The sequence below is a fragment of the Candoia aspera genome, chromosome 1 (assembly GCF_035149785.1).
Source record: "Candoia aspera isolate rCanAsp1 chromosome 1, rCanAsp1.hap2, whole genome shotgun sequence".
Classification (NCBI taxonomy): domain Eukaryota; kingdom Metazoa; phylum Chordata; class Lepidosauria; order Squamata; family Boidae; genus Candoia; species Candoia aspera.
In genome coordinates this window covers 149,002,314-149,016,222 of record NC_086153.1, presented here as the reverse complement: position 1 = coordinate 149,016,222, position 13,909 = coordinate 149,002,314, and the positions used below count along the sequence as shown (strand labels likewise).

The following is a 13,909-nucleotide window of genomic DNA, read 5'->3' as shown; positions in this document are numbered from 1 at the left end:
AGCGCAGGCGGTAAAGTCCAAACTTTCCTCGAAGGGGATCTTTCCAGTCCGCGCGGTGAAGGAGCTCGTCCTCCGCAGCAGGGCGTCAGGTGAAGAAGTTCAGGAGCCAAAGCCGCGGGAGCGTCAACAGCTGGCCCCGCCGCCGACCTCTCGCCCGTTTCTCCCCGCGTTGGGGGCTCATGTCTGGAGCGGGAGCTCCGCGAAGACTTCTTCTCCCGGCTACCGGAGGAGACGCGCCTGACTGCCGCTGCCGCCAAGACGCCCCCCCCCCCCGTCCCTCTGCCTCTGCGCTCTTGGAACTGGGAGAGATGCGCCTCTGGCCTCGGGCGTGGCGCAAAGAAGGAGACGGGAAGCGGCCAGGCTGGCTGGCCCGCCCCACTGGAAAGCGCTGGCGCAGCCGCCGAGCCCAGCCGGGTCGGGAAAGAAGCGCGCCCTGCCACCTCCCGCCGCGCCCTTCCGCGTGGGAAGGCCGCCCCCCTGCCCGGCTCAGAACGGCTCTGCGGGACTGCGAGGCGGGGCAGGACCTTCCACGAAGCAGCGGAACGCGTGTTGCAGCAAGCGTGTGATGGTGCCAACCCAGCCCGCGAAGTTTCTCCGTGGTTAAGCGTTAAAAAAAAGGAGGGACATCTCCGCGTGCTTCCCTGCGGGAAGGCGAGCGCGGTGGGAGGGCCCGGAGGTCCTGGGCGCTGCGGCCAGAATGCTCTGAGACAGGTGGAAGGAAGATTGGCGCGAAGGGCGGAGAAGATATTTTTTGTGGGTTTCCTTTCCCCGGGAGTTTTGAGGGCTTTGAGAATAGGCTGACTCGATCGCCGATGGAAGGTGCGGTGGACGTATTTATCTGCGAGTCGGCCTGAATTTCAGCACAGATGGGCGAAGGGTTTTGCTGCTGAAGGCTGCAGGGTCGCTGTCCGCGCACCGGCTCTTTTTCCTTTGAGCTAGAAGCCGGATACACAAGACTTCCTCACCACTGCACAGAAACACACAACAGCAGTCATACCAGCGCACACTCACTTCTTAAAGCTCAGCTAAAAGTAGCCGACAAGATTTCTCCACTGGAGCTGGGCTTTGACAATTGGCAGGACGAATGGTTATTCCTTTACTTAATGAATTCTAATTGAAGGACCTTCAGTTGATCCGAACACGGGTGAACACACCGCCTCCCACGTTAGTTAAAAACTACTGTAAAGGGCTAAAAATGCTTGTTAAGAGCCTGTTCAGCTGGAAAAGGTTATAAGCTAGAGGAGGAAATGGGGCCTGCCATCTGCCAGCAGCTGGACATCAATAACCTTTGAGGGAACAAAGACAAGTGCTCCCTGTGATAAATGAACAGACTTACTGAAAATGCACAGTAGAGGCCGAATAAAATAGGTGCATATAAGGAAGCTGGAGATACACTCCTCGTTTAGCAATCACAATTGGGACCTGCAACTTGGTCATTAAGCAAAGCAGTCATTAAGTGAAAACACAACTGTGCTTATGATCTTACTTTAGCTTTCCTTTGCTTTAAAGACCTGCAAAGGTCATAAACGTGAGGATTGGTTGTAAAGTTATTTTTCCATCAGTGTCGTAACTGTGAAAGGGCTCTAAATGAGGCAGTCACTAAAGTAGGACTACCAGTAATGGGTGATCTACTTGGTTTCTGTTAGGATGATTTGCACCTCTTGACCGGTGAAGGATCAGTGGGGAATAAGCAGGCAGTGGTGGAAGCAAGACGTACAGCTACTTCCTCCCAATCAGATGGTATATTTATCTATCTTCTATCCCCTTTATTATTTTTATAAATACCTCAAGGGAGCTAACATACCTAATACTCCTTCCTCCTCCTATTTTTCCCACAACCCTGTGAGGTGAGTTGGGCTGAGAGTGACTGGCCCAAGGTCACCCAGCCGGCTTTCATGCCTAAGCTGGGACTAGAACTCTCAGTCTCCTGGTTTCTAGCCCGTTGCCTTAAGCACTGGACCAAACTGGCTCTCAAATTAACTTTTTAATTAATTTTTAATTAATTTTAATCAAATTAACTGAACTATATGCTCTGCCCTGTATAACCAAGGACACTTCTGCAGTACAGTACATTGTACTACTGAGCCTGTGTGGTGCCATGGTTAGAGCAGGGAGATACCTGAGGTCAAATCCACCCATGGCTATGGAAGCTCATCTCACTGGCTGACTTTGGGCCCACGACTCTCTCAGCCCAAGTTTCCTTATAGGGCAGCTGTGAGGATAAAATGAAGATCCCCAGGCTATATGCTTTAAGCTCCTGGAGGAAAGGTGGGATAGAAAAAAATAAGAGGTATAACTATATTGAAGAATTCCTAAGAATCTTAAGTAAAAATTAGTGCTTGGGTGAAGGAATGAAGGCTCTTCAACTCCCCTTGTACGTCACCATTGGTCATGCTTTCTAGGGATGCTGGGAGTTGTCGTTCAGCAACATACGGATTATTTACCTCAGAGAATCACATAGCCAACCACTTTTTAACCACATATGTTGTGTGAATCTGTGTGGGTTGCTTTATATTTCAGTGTGTTATTGAATGAAACTGAATAGAGGGAGGTTCAGGACAAAAAGAAACCAGCATTCTTCATCCAGTGCAGTTAAACTAAGGGCCAGTTTGTACATGCATCTAATGACCCACTCACTGGGCTAAATATGAAATAGGACTCTGGCTTGAAAAAGCCAACAAAGCAATAAGATCAAAACATAGCTCCATTCCCTGGATGTGTATGGTGAGATGAAGCCAGTCCTGCATCACCTTATCAAGTTTAACCTGATCATGGATAGCTTATTAGCTAGACCATTCATGGACATATCCTCCACTAAACCAGCCTTATGGCTTAGCACAACATTTAAACACTCTTCATGCATTTTGCTTCCAGATGTTACTACCAACTTAGATGCTTTTGAGATGGGATTAGTCAAAGTAACATAGATTGAGGCTCTACTTATAATAGCTGTATTTTTATCTGATAGGCAACATGAAGAGATACTAGTGGTTTCTGTCCTTCATGTGAGCATCCTGGAGACATCTCCTTGGTCATTGTACAAAATAGGTCACAGGAGTTTATAAACCTGTGGTCTGAATCACCAGGACTCTTCTTGTATTAAGATTTGCTACCATTTTAATACATTTCTGCACCAGGAAAATACATACATACGTACATACCGGCAAAATGACTGCAGGGGAGAAGGAAGCGTTTGCTCTTTCGTTCTCCCCATAGCTGTTTTATGAACTGAACTCTGACTGTGGGCTCACCTAAATAAGGGCAAATAATTCTGCTCAATTAGCCAGAGAAGAGTGTTGCAATGGAGTTTCAATCCCCCTTGCCACCCAGAATGAGATGAGGAACTTGGACTGGCTGAGGAGCTCAGCTAATTCCATTCCCTGGCAGCCTTGAAGTCAGCAGCCAAAGATAATATGTAGGTGATGAGATTCCCAGCTGTATGGAAGATGATATATGCCATCTTCCTTCTACTATATAAGGTTTACTTTTCACTTCACTTTTATTGAGAAATTTAAAAAGGGACATTCCCAATTTTCTAATTATCAGAACAAGGTACAAGGGCTATTTCTTAACTGGTTTAACAGTGTGTGCAAAAAAGATTACAAAAAACCTCAGTCTCAACAACAGGATATATAATCAGTGCCCTTCCCTCAATGTAATCTAGGAATCACACAAGGAAGGGAAGGGCTGGCCTACTTCTTTACATATTTTCTTGAAGAAGAAAAAAACATCAAGAACAAAGACACTGCTTCTCTTTGCAAATTAAGATGTGAACAGTTAATAAACTTAATAATGTATTTTTCCCAGTTTTGGGCAGCCAAACTCCAAATGAGCCCGCCTAGCTACATTTTATTCAGAAGACCCCCTCACAAGCATAACACTTATAATCTAAAAGTTGGTTGCTTTAAACAGATTTGTTGAAATCCACAAAAATTGCTGCCAACTGTAGTCACAGAAAAATATTGTTTTTCTGTATTGTATTGTTTTCTTCTTAGCAGGAATGTCTCTCATACACTTCAATATTTGAAAAGTAGCAGAAAATTAGAAAGTATAAAATTAGTTGTCATATTCCACAGCAAAATCATAGCTGCACCAGGCAATCATACAATGAAAATGGGAGATGGCACCCTTTAAACAGATTGCACTGGCAAAGTGACGGGTATTCTCTAGGTTTTAAAATCTCAGTGGATTCAATTGGAAATACAATCATACAGTCAGAAATTTTATGTAACAAACTACAATCCTTGTATTTGCATTTTAGTTTACAAATTTAAATTTAAATTGAATTTTAATTTATATCAGAGTAAAAATTCAAAGGATTTCTATGAACACAAGTAGCTACACTGACAACTTTAATACCATGGTTTGGCATTAATGGGTGTTTTAGACACTCTTGATGCCAAAACCCTCTTCTTTCCAAGTGTGAACTGTGGATCTGGTGGGAAAACAGACCTTACATGAATAGCAGGGCAATGAGATTACTGGTATTTGACAGGATATAATCTTACTAAAAAAGAATACACTAGTTGTGAAACCAAAGAGTTCTCGTCTTGTTCAAATGAGTTTGTTTCATATAAAAACTGGTACAGTACCAGCAACCTTTTCCAAGACAAAGAATGAGTGCTCTGACAAATGTTTCATCTTTATCTTTTAACATAAATATGAAACATAAAACACTGCTTGGCTTAGAAGGACACATGGCAGAATGTCCTTCACAGCTATGCAAAAGAAAAGACAAAAATAGAAACTTTGTGGAATCAACAATCAGAGAATGGAAGGAAGGAAATTTGAGTTTACAATGCTCCTTGTCTTAACATCCAGCACAAAGCCACACACAGAACATTTTTTTTGTAACAGGTTCATTCTTCCTTTGAAAATAATTACAAGCAAATGTAAAGATGGAAGTTTTGTTCCTAAAATATGGGCATTTCCAGAATAAATTACATTATTTACATTATTTTGCATTAGACTGACCCAGAATGATTTTCCTCCTGTTAATATTCTATTGATTTCAAGTTGTGGATGCAAATCCATGGCAAAAAATGGAATAGAGAGACTACATTTAATAAATAGACTGCTTGTTGATTTGTCTGGCCTTGCAAAATAGACCACAGTTAATCCCCCCCCTTTTTAAATCACTTATTTTCTTCCTTCCTTCTTGAAAAAAAAAGTTATTAAATAGGTCTTCACAGCCAATTTGCCCTCAAGACCTGAAATGGCTTCAGGGTCATGATTTCTATAAGCTTTTATGAGTAATTATTCTCTTTCTACACACTACTAATCCCTTCCTCCCTGCCCCAGCGAAAACACTGGTGCATCATTACAACTTAGCAAAACCATGATATCAGTGGATATATATCTTGCATTCTTTTCTTCTGACTGCATCTAGCAAACATATTTAAATAAGAGAAAAAGAGAGCAAATGAATAATCAGCTTTGTGTAAGAAATAAATTTGGATAGAATCGCAAGCCTTCTACAGAATCATCTCTGCAAAGTTGGCCCATCTTTTCAGCTAACAGCAACCTATAAAAAGAGTAAAATATTTTTGAATTATAATCATAATTGCTTCTGTTATTAAAATCAGAATATGAAGAGGGGTTTACCTTTCTTTGGCTAAAAGCACAGACATTCCTACAAGTTTTGCAAACTCTTCTGCAGTAAGAGATCCCTTCTCAGAGACCTAACAGGAAAGAAAAGGTTCAGAACTGAATAAATATTCTGTACTTTACAATACTTTTCTACCGTCCTGTTGGTTTTTTCATGTGTCTATTATTCAGCAAGTATCTATTTTTCTACTGTCTTTGATTCAACAGCTTTACCATTCTGACCATTTGTTAAATTTCCACACATTTTTTCATGCAAACTTTCTATCAAGATGGAAATAAGTCTTGAGTTTTCATGCAGTTCTATAGCTAGCTACTAGGAATCAGCACCACTGAGTTTAGGGATATAAGACACTGATATTATGACTGTAGCCTTAAGCCTTAGATGAAAGGTGGGAAATCAAACAACCCAAAAGCTGGACTTCCTCCACCCCAAGCCCTAAGGGTGGTTGATAAAAGGAGGAGAGAATAAGGCGAAGAGAATTCCCATAATCCAGTTGTCCTTCTGAAGAAGATTGCATGCTTCTGTTGGCAACCGTGATACCAGGGAGTACGTCACAAAGACAAGCATGATTCTTGCATGTCACAAGGAGCACGGTGATTGCATTTGTGCATTATACTGAGGCTGGCTTTGCAGACACTCCCATCAACAGACATATGGATTCCACCTCTGGATGATTAAGGCTCACGAGTCATCAGTAGCATATTTAGCAAAGCTTAGTATGATGGGCAAAAACAGGATTCTAGTTCCATCCAGCCAAAAGAAACTGGAAACACCATAATTTGTTGATTTTTAACAATAGGTTGGTAAGTTTATAACTAACTTTGTTACCTGGCTTCCCCTGGGCAAGGTCAAAATACTGCCTTCCACATGTCATGCTAAACTTGCTTAATCAAGCCAAGAATACATTATCAGCCAACCATCTTCTCCCAGAAGGATTCATCTCTACGCATGATTTGAACGACTTAACGAGACATGCAAACTGGCCTGCCATACAGGCCATAAATCTAACAAATGACATAAGGAAAAGTATGTTGTGGATTAAGGAAACTTGGAACATTTTTTAAGCTTGTATTTTTGGGGTTTCCCCATATACAAGTTGTCTGGGGGGTTTACATGAGAACAATCCTTGTTGGCCTTGACAAATTCTCAGAGTTCTGAGAAAACAATTCTCTGTTGCCCTTTTTCCCCAGAATGTGGTGAGTCAATGTGATAGCCCCATATCAGCAGCATCTATGGGGAGGGAAAGGACTCAGACTGATGAAAGCAGCATTGTAGTGTCCTGATGCAAGCCCTGCCCCCTTTCTGTATGTGTTGCAATGCGACATGAGCACCCAAAATGAGTAGAATTCATGGCACAAAGCAGTGATGATGAAAACAGAGAGATCCTATGGATGCTGCTGGCCCATATACAATCAAGTAACGTTCTTGGCAGATGAAAAGGGATAACAAATTGGATAAATATTTAGCTTGTCTTCAGTACATGTGAAGTGGCTGTCCCTTTTTTCACATAAAGCTTATTCCCACTCCCAGAAACAGGAAACCTTTTGAAGCTAAGCCTGTGCCCCTAAACTGTGGGTCAAATACCAGGCCTTTCCTGCTTTGAAATTTAATTTAACAAATTCAACTATTATTTTAAAAAGTAAAACAAAAACATTTCTGACTAATGTTTAAAAACAGGGGGTTTAGAATGAATTCAAAAGCTTTCCCAAACAAGTATTTCCATGATGAGCAGTCTAGGTGGAAACAGGAGTTAAAATATTACAGAAATTGTCTGTATCTGCAGTATTAGAAACCTGTTTCAATAAAGATAGGAAATAATATATGCAGATACAGGGGATCTGTCACCGTTCAAGTTAAATACGCTGAGCCCTCACCGGACAAATGTCTTTTCTCCTGGCAGGTTTAAAGCATGCGTCTCAACGGATGTGTGCTCAACAAAAGATAATAAGGAACAGGAAGAAGCCCACCTAGATGCAAAGTTAGGCAACAACAATGTCACTGTTCCCTCAAAATACATACTGTCTCTAAAGCAGAAGCCACCATTTCTTCTTCATTATGTGACAGGAGTTCAATCACCATAACACCACTGTCAAATATGCGTAACCTAAATCCGCAAAAGAAAGGAAAACGCAAGTATGAACTCTATTCTGTCCCCAAGGAGTTGGGCTAGCTCAAATACGATGTCTAGTGCTAATCCTGTGTTTTGGTACCCTCTGCTTCCCCTTTATGCTTAGAAGGGCACACAGATATAGAATACTTCCACATCAGGATCTAGAGGCAGAAGTCCTTGCAATTCTATGGCTGCAGTTACACAACACGTTCAAGCTGGTTACTAAATTAACCCGTCTTCTGGGTTTAAACTGAACCACAAGCTGACTCCACATTAATACATTGAAAAACTTAATTAAGCTTAGCATGTTGCGTAAAGGTAGCTCCTAAGTTTGTAACTGATCTGTCTTAGAATATTGTATGAAAACAGCTTAAAGTTAAGTTGCCTCCCATATACTTGTGCCTGCTGAGCTCCTTCCTTGTGAGTGGGCAGAGCCCTTACCCAGATTTTTTCTTTGCTCTGCCTTTTCTCATATCTCCATCACCCATGGTTTCCTCAAGTTCCTGTTTTCCTACCCTGGGCTATTTTGTCTTGCATTCTTTAGCCATTTTAATTAGCCTTCTCCAAACTCCTCCTCCTTCCTCATTGTATGCAGCCTGCTTTGATCTGAAGAGCAGTGGAGGCTTTTCCCAGAGCCCCTCCTCATCTATTAGGTTCTTCTTTTCAATTCCACACTTCCTCTTTCCTGTTCCTCAAATCTTACTCTTTATTTATCTATCTTTCCAATGACTTTTCCACACTGTGCATCCATAATGTCTGTATGTCTTGCAAACTCTGCTTGATCTACAGCCTCCCTGTGTGTGAGCTTTTATCTCAATCCAAATGTCACTATCTCTTTCTTCATATATTTATAGTGTGAATTGCTAAGTCCTCTACCTTTCAAAATAAAACCTACAAAACTATTCATTTTAAAGAGGTCTGCCATATAATTATTAGTCTAGCAAATATCAGTCTTCCAAAACCTGGCCCCTTCAAGGTTTTTGGGAGGTTCCATACACACACACACACACACACACCAATTAATAAGATAAATAGCTGTATGTTTGGCAAAGAAGTCAAATCAAATCTCTCTGTAGTGTTTCCATTTCATCAGTCTGGAACATAGTTGTCAACTTTTTTTGATCATCTTTATTCCTGTACCTTTAATAGCCCAACAAGCAGATTTCTGCTGGCAAAGCTTTTTCCACACATGGGGACAAAGTGATAACAACTTTGGGTAACTTAATTGCATGTGTCAGAGTGCTGCTAAAGACATAACAGGGCTGAGGAAGAACTGAAAACTCTAGTCTAGTATGGTTTCTACACTCCATACGTGCGTGAGGAAGTAGCACAGTCAGCTTTACTTGCAATTTCTTCTGAGTCCTCAAAAGGAAGGGAAGATCATTTCCCCTCAACTAGCCAAGCAAATTGGCAATGTGTATATAGTGGGGGGAAAAGATTCAAACCTATGCTCCTTAGAAATGTAGGCATTTGCCATAATTACTGCTCACAAATCAATTTATCAGAATGACATTGGACAATAACATAGGCATTTTCATATGATGAGAAAACTGCACCCATGCCTTTGTTTTTTCTTTGCTGTTTCCTGAATCTAAGTCTTGCTTTTATCCATATAGGTTTGTTTATGAGGATCTGAGGAACCCCTCAAATAAAGGTTCTATGTGCACCACCTGGAGCTCCTGAACAAAAGGCAGGATGTAAATCTAACAAATAAATACAGGGAACAGACTGAGCCCCATCCCACCCTTTGAGAGGTTCCCCCCGCACCCCATTACGTTTTGAAGACTTCTTACCTTAGAGGTAACTTTAGTGATTCCAGCATCTTACAAGCATTTACTAGATCTTCAGGAGAAAGCAACTAATGAGAAAACATACACATGCTTAATCTTATAATAAGTACACTTTTGCATTCAGTGTATCTCAACAAAGCCTTTTGCATTCCCTTACAAGATTTAAAAAACAATTAAGTGACTAGTGTTTACAGGTGAGTGGTGCTGACATATATCACAATCCCCATTCTTTCTTTACAAACATGAACGTGTGACACTTAAAGAATAGGGACCAACACATATTCAGATGATTCATACTTGCTGAAGACACGCATAGTGGTCTTTTTGGAATACTTTACTCTCATTCATTTAACATGATGAGTTGGACTATAATGCTCACAGTCCTCCAGTTTGTATTACCAGCTGGCTGGGGATGACACGCATTAAAATCTGATGCAGCTGGCCAGCACCAGGTTGGGGAAGGCTGTCCTACCTTGCCAGCATGCCACTGAGCCTCTGAAAAGAACAATGGAGAGCAGAATACGCCACTACATGCTTCTGTTTCAAGCCAGCTGTTTAGAATGCGCTAGCCTTCCAGGACTCAACTCAAAATGCACAATAGCTGGAATCCATCTCTCCTCCTCTGTATCTGGCAATTCTATAGCAAGGTGCTGGCAATGCAGTATAGACATTGGTGCTATTTGCAATGTGTCCCTTGGGTCCCCTGCTAGCTGATTTGTTGCAGAAAGCATTACTGATATTCTGGTTTCCTCAATAAACTTCTGTGAGATTTTAAAATCTTCTAACCACTGTTTGTGCACACCTTTTATATATTTTACTCTATCAACAACCCCAGGCTCTCAAAACAAAAGTGTGTGTGTGTGTGTGTGTGTATGTACACACACACGTTAATAACCTGCAGGCACACCTTTTTCTGGCTTTCGTTTTATAAAACTCTCTGCTGTTTTACCACAGGATCCTTGCATTTTACAGTACTATGGTATATGTGTTTCCTAAAAATAAATCCTATTGAGTTCAATGGAATTTCATCTCAGGTAAATTTGTACAGAGTTGCAGCCTTATGGACTCCAGTCTACCCACTTATTCCCATTCTACTGATTTCCGATGCAGTGCTAGATGGATTATCACACTAGGACAATCTTCATGCTGTTAACTTCAACACCAAAAAGTAACAGTTAAGTACCAAAGAGAGTATATGCCATCATCAATTGCTCCAGAAAGAAGGTACCTTGGGATATTTAGTGAAACTCAAATAGTTTTGCCAAAGTACAGAAGATAAGCTGTTCCTCACCTCTAGGCCACGAGCTCGATTCACCAGACAGTAAACCTCTGTGAGGGACATTATACCTCCCCGCTCCTGTTGATGTAAGAACAGCTCTTAAAACACAAATGATGCTACCCCAAAGCAAATTTGGCAATCTGACAATATCAATATTTTCAGAGAGAGGACTGGAAAATTAAAAATGGTGCTAAAGTTATAGTCCAAACAGATGTAGCTTCACAGCAGCAAGAGACTACTGCCAAAACCAACAGGTGGAGGACAGTGGTATTGAGCCTACTAGCACATTCAATACAGAGCCATAAATGTGTCAGACCCTTCCAGTCATTTTCTGCCAGTGATGCTCAACATTGCCAAAAATACACCTCAAATCAACAGTCTCTTTTTATCACCAGCAGAGATATGAAAGACTGATGGTGACAAGCAGGAATCCCTTTGCTAAGATTCAGCTTTGCACAAAACATTAAAAGGAAAAAAATGGAAACATGATCTATATTTGCTCTCAAATGCCTTCTCAGCAATTCGTTTTCTCAGGACTTGTATTCCTTATTTGCCCTGCATTTAGATATGTCTCTTCTTAGCATGCTTGGATGTGGATAACCACTCTGGCATCCTCTGATCATCTTTCAGAGTGTCTTCTTTATTCTCTAGCATCCAAATATAACATTTATGCTACAATGGGTTTTTAAAATTCTATATGATGTTCAGGTTGAGGAAATCCCTCTTGGATAGTTTTGGTTGGCTTCTTCTCTTTAAGCATCAGCCACACTATCAAGGGTTTTATTTTTCATGTATTTCACTGAGTTTTAGCTTCTACCTGGGTGGTTTTATATTTCTTCTTCTATTCTACTCTTAGTGTTATTCAACCTCATATAATAACATAGCATAAATGTTATATTTGGATGCTAGAGAATAAAGAAGACACTCTGAAAGATGATCAGAGGATGCCAGAGTGGTTATCCACATCCAAGCACGCTAAGAAGAGACATATCTGAATGCAGGGCAAATAAGGAATACAAGTCCTGAGAAAACGAATTGCTGAGAAGGCATTTGAGAGCAAATATAGATCATGTTTTCCATTTTAGGTTTTTTTTTTTTTGCTGTAAAGGTAGACCTCGCTTAGCAACTGCCTCAGGCAGCAACGGTTCAAAGTTACGACAGTAATGAAAAAGTAACTCTGCGACCAATGCCTGCATTTACAATCTTTGTAGCATCTCAGTGACTTATTTGCCATTGCAGTAAGTTAGTGTCATGCTCACTGTTTCAATGTGCACTGTACATCGTTAACGTTTCACATGCCATGGCGCTGACGCGTGTTTCTGTTTGGGAGGGAGCTGCTGTGAAACCTTGTGCCAAGCTCTGTATCTATGTTCATTTCAATGGAATGTGTTTGGGTTATGTGCTCTGCTCAAGGACATTTCCTGTGGACCATAAGAAGCCATTAGGAGCACCTGGGATTGCGAGCCTGGGAAGATTCTACGGGGGGAGGGATCTCATTTGTACCGAGGGTTTTTAGTTTGCATTTGGCGCGCTTTTATCATTCTCAGCTTTGTGATCCTGCATACTATTCTTTAATAAATCAGGTATCTTTGCATTCCTGCTCGTGAGTCTGAGAGTGTTTTAGAATAGGCATTCATTACATAAAGCTGAGAATCACCAAAGTTGTACCGTTAGCTCCTACCAAGATCAGTTTCTTGTGAGGGAAAATACTTAACGATGGCCAAGTCCAAGCTCACGACGGGGAGACTTGAGGAGCTGGCTAGCTTGATGCCCGAGTCGACCGTCAAGAGCGGAGAACAGAGCCTCACCCCAGAACCTTCAGATTTCCAGCAGGATTCGAGTTCCAGCCCTGAGGTGGAGGAATCTAACGATGGGGAGAACCAGAGCAACTGGCACCCAGCAAATCGCCCACAGAGTTGATCACCTGGGATGCAATGGGAGAACCCCAGCCAGGGACGTTCCAGGCATCCTGGAAGCATCGGTTCCCGCTGACCCCAGATGTAGAATCTACCACGGTATCAACGGAGAGACAGCCTAACACGTGAGGGAGGGAGGAAGGAATCTCAAACCCCTGAAAGGCTAAGGGGTGGTGGAGGCCAAAATAGAAGCGATGGAGTACATGTTAAGAAACCTGTCTCTATCATTGGGGGGGCAGGGGAGGCACGACAGAGGTCCCAGCTTCACGCAACCATCCCCCATCCTCCCACCCGGACCGCCGGCGGAGCGGGGCCGGAGACGGCTCCAGGATGAATCTCCACCCCGCAGAACGACAACTACCGTAACCTGGGGCCCAAACACTCAAGCAGCCGCCGGTTCCGCTCCAACAGGAGTGGGGGTGAAAGACTTTTCTGTCAAGTTTGATGGGGATCCAACCAAGTTATCTTTCTTTCTAACCAATGCTAAAAGTTACATGAGGCAGTTTCGAGCATACTTCCCTTCCGAAGAGGCTAAGATAACTGCCCTTGCCACCAAGTTGAAGGGTTGGGCGGCTGACTGGTATGTTCAATTAAGTGAGGCTGACTCCCCTGAACTTGAGTATTTCGAGGACTTTATGGGGGCGTTAAAGCTGCATTTTGAGGATCCTCTGGCCAAGGCAAGAGCTAAGAAGGTGCTGAAGGATCTTACCCAGGGCCAGCTGTCTGTAGCTGATTACGCCCTGGAGTTTAAGGCTTTAGCTGGGAAAATCCCCAACTGGTCTCAGTCAACCTTAATAGAACGGTTTAAAGAGGAACTTAACTGGGACGTCCTACGATGGGCGTTGTGTAGAGATGACCTAGAGTCATTGTAGGAATGGATCTGTCTGGCCGGCAAGGCTGAGCATGCCCAGCATACCTTCGTGCAAACCAGACGACCTGAAAAACCACCAGCCACCATGAGGGGACCCCGAAGTGCTGCAACTGCTGCCCGGCCAGGCTATAGAGCCTGGGAAGAGGAGAGAGATCGGCGCTATGCAAGGGGTCAGTGTCTGCGATGCGGAAAGGAAGGGCATCGAGCAGCTGATTGCCCAAAAGCCAAGGCTGGAGATCGAGCGGGCAAGCTGCCAGCCAAATCGCCCCCCCCCCCTCGCGGCGGATGACAGCAGCTAAGGGGGCAGCCAACGCTGAGGAAGTATTCTACTTCTC

The 13,909-nt window shown here is 42.7% G+C and overlaps 1 protein-coding gene across 1 annotated transcript in view; it reads right to left on the bottom strand.

The window, feature by feature from the left end:
* Positions 1 to 4,160: 4,160 nt before the first annotated feature.
* VPS36 (vacuolar protein sorting 36 homolog) overlaps positions 4,161 to 13,909 on the bottom strand; it is a 30,900-nt gene continuing 21,151 nt past the window's right edge. Inside the window, exons 10-14 of the mRNA XM_063315636.1 lie at positions 10,800 to 10,865; positions 9,512 to 9,576; positions 7,628 to 7,712; positions 5,605 to 5,681; positions 4,161 to 5,524 (exon numbers count right to left, since the gene is read on the bottom strand). Coding sequence (XP_063171706.1) covers positions 5,431 to 5,524; positions 5,605 to 5,681; positions 7,628 to 7,712; positions 9,512 to 9,576; positions 10,800 to 10,865 — 387 coding nt within the window. The 3' untranslated portion in view covers positions 4,161 to 5,430. The remainder of the gene's footprint in view (positions 5,525 to 5,604; positions 5,682 to 7,627; positions 7,713 to 9,511; positions 9,577 to 10,799; positions 10,866 to 13,909) is intronic.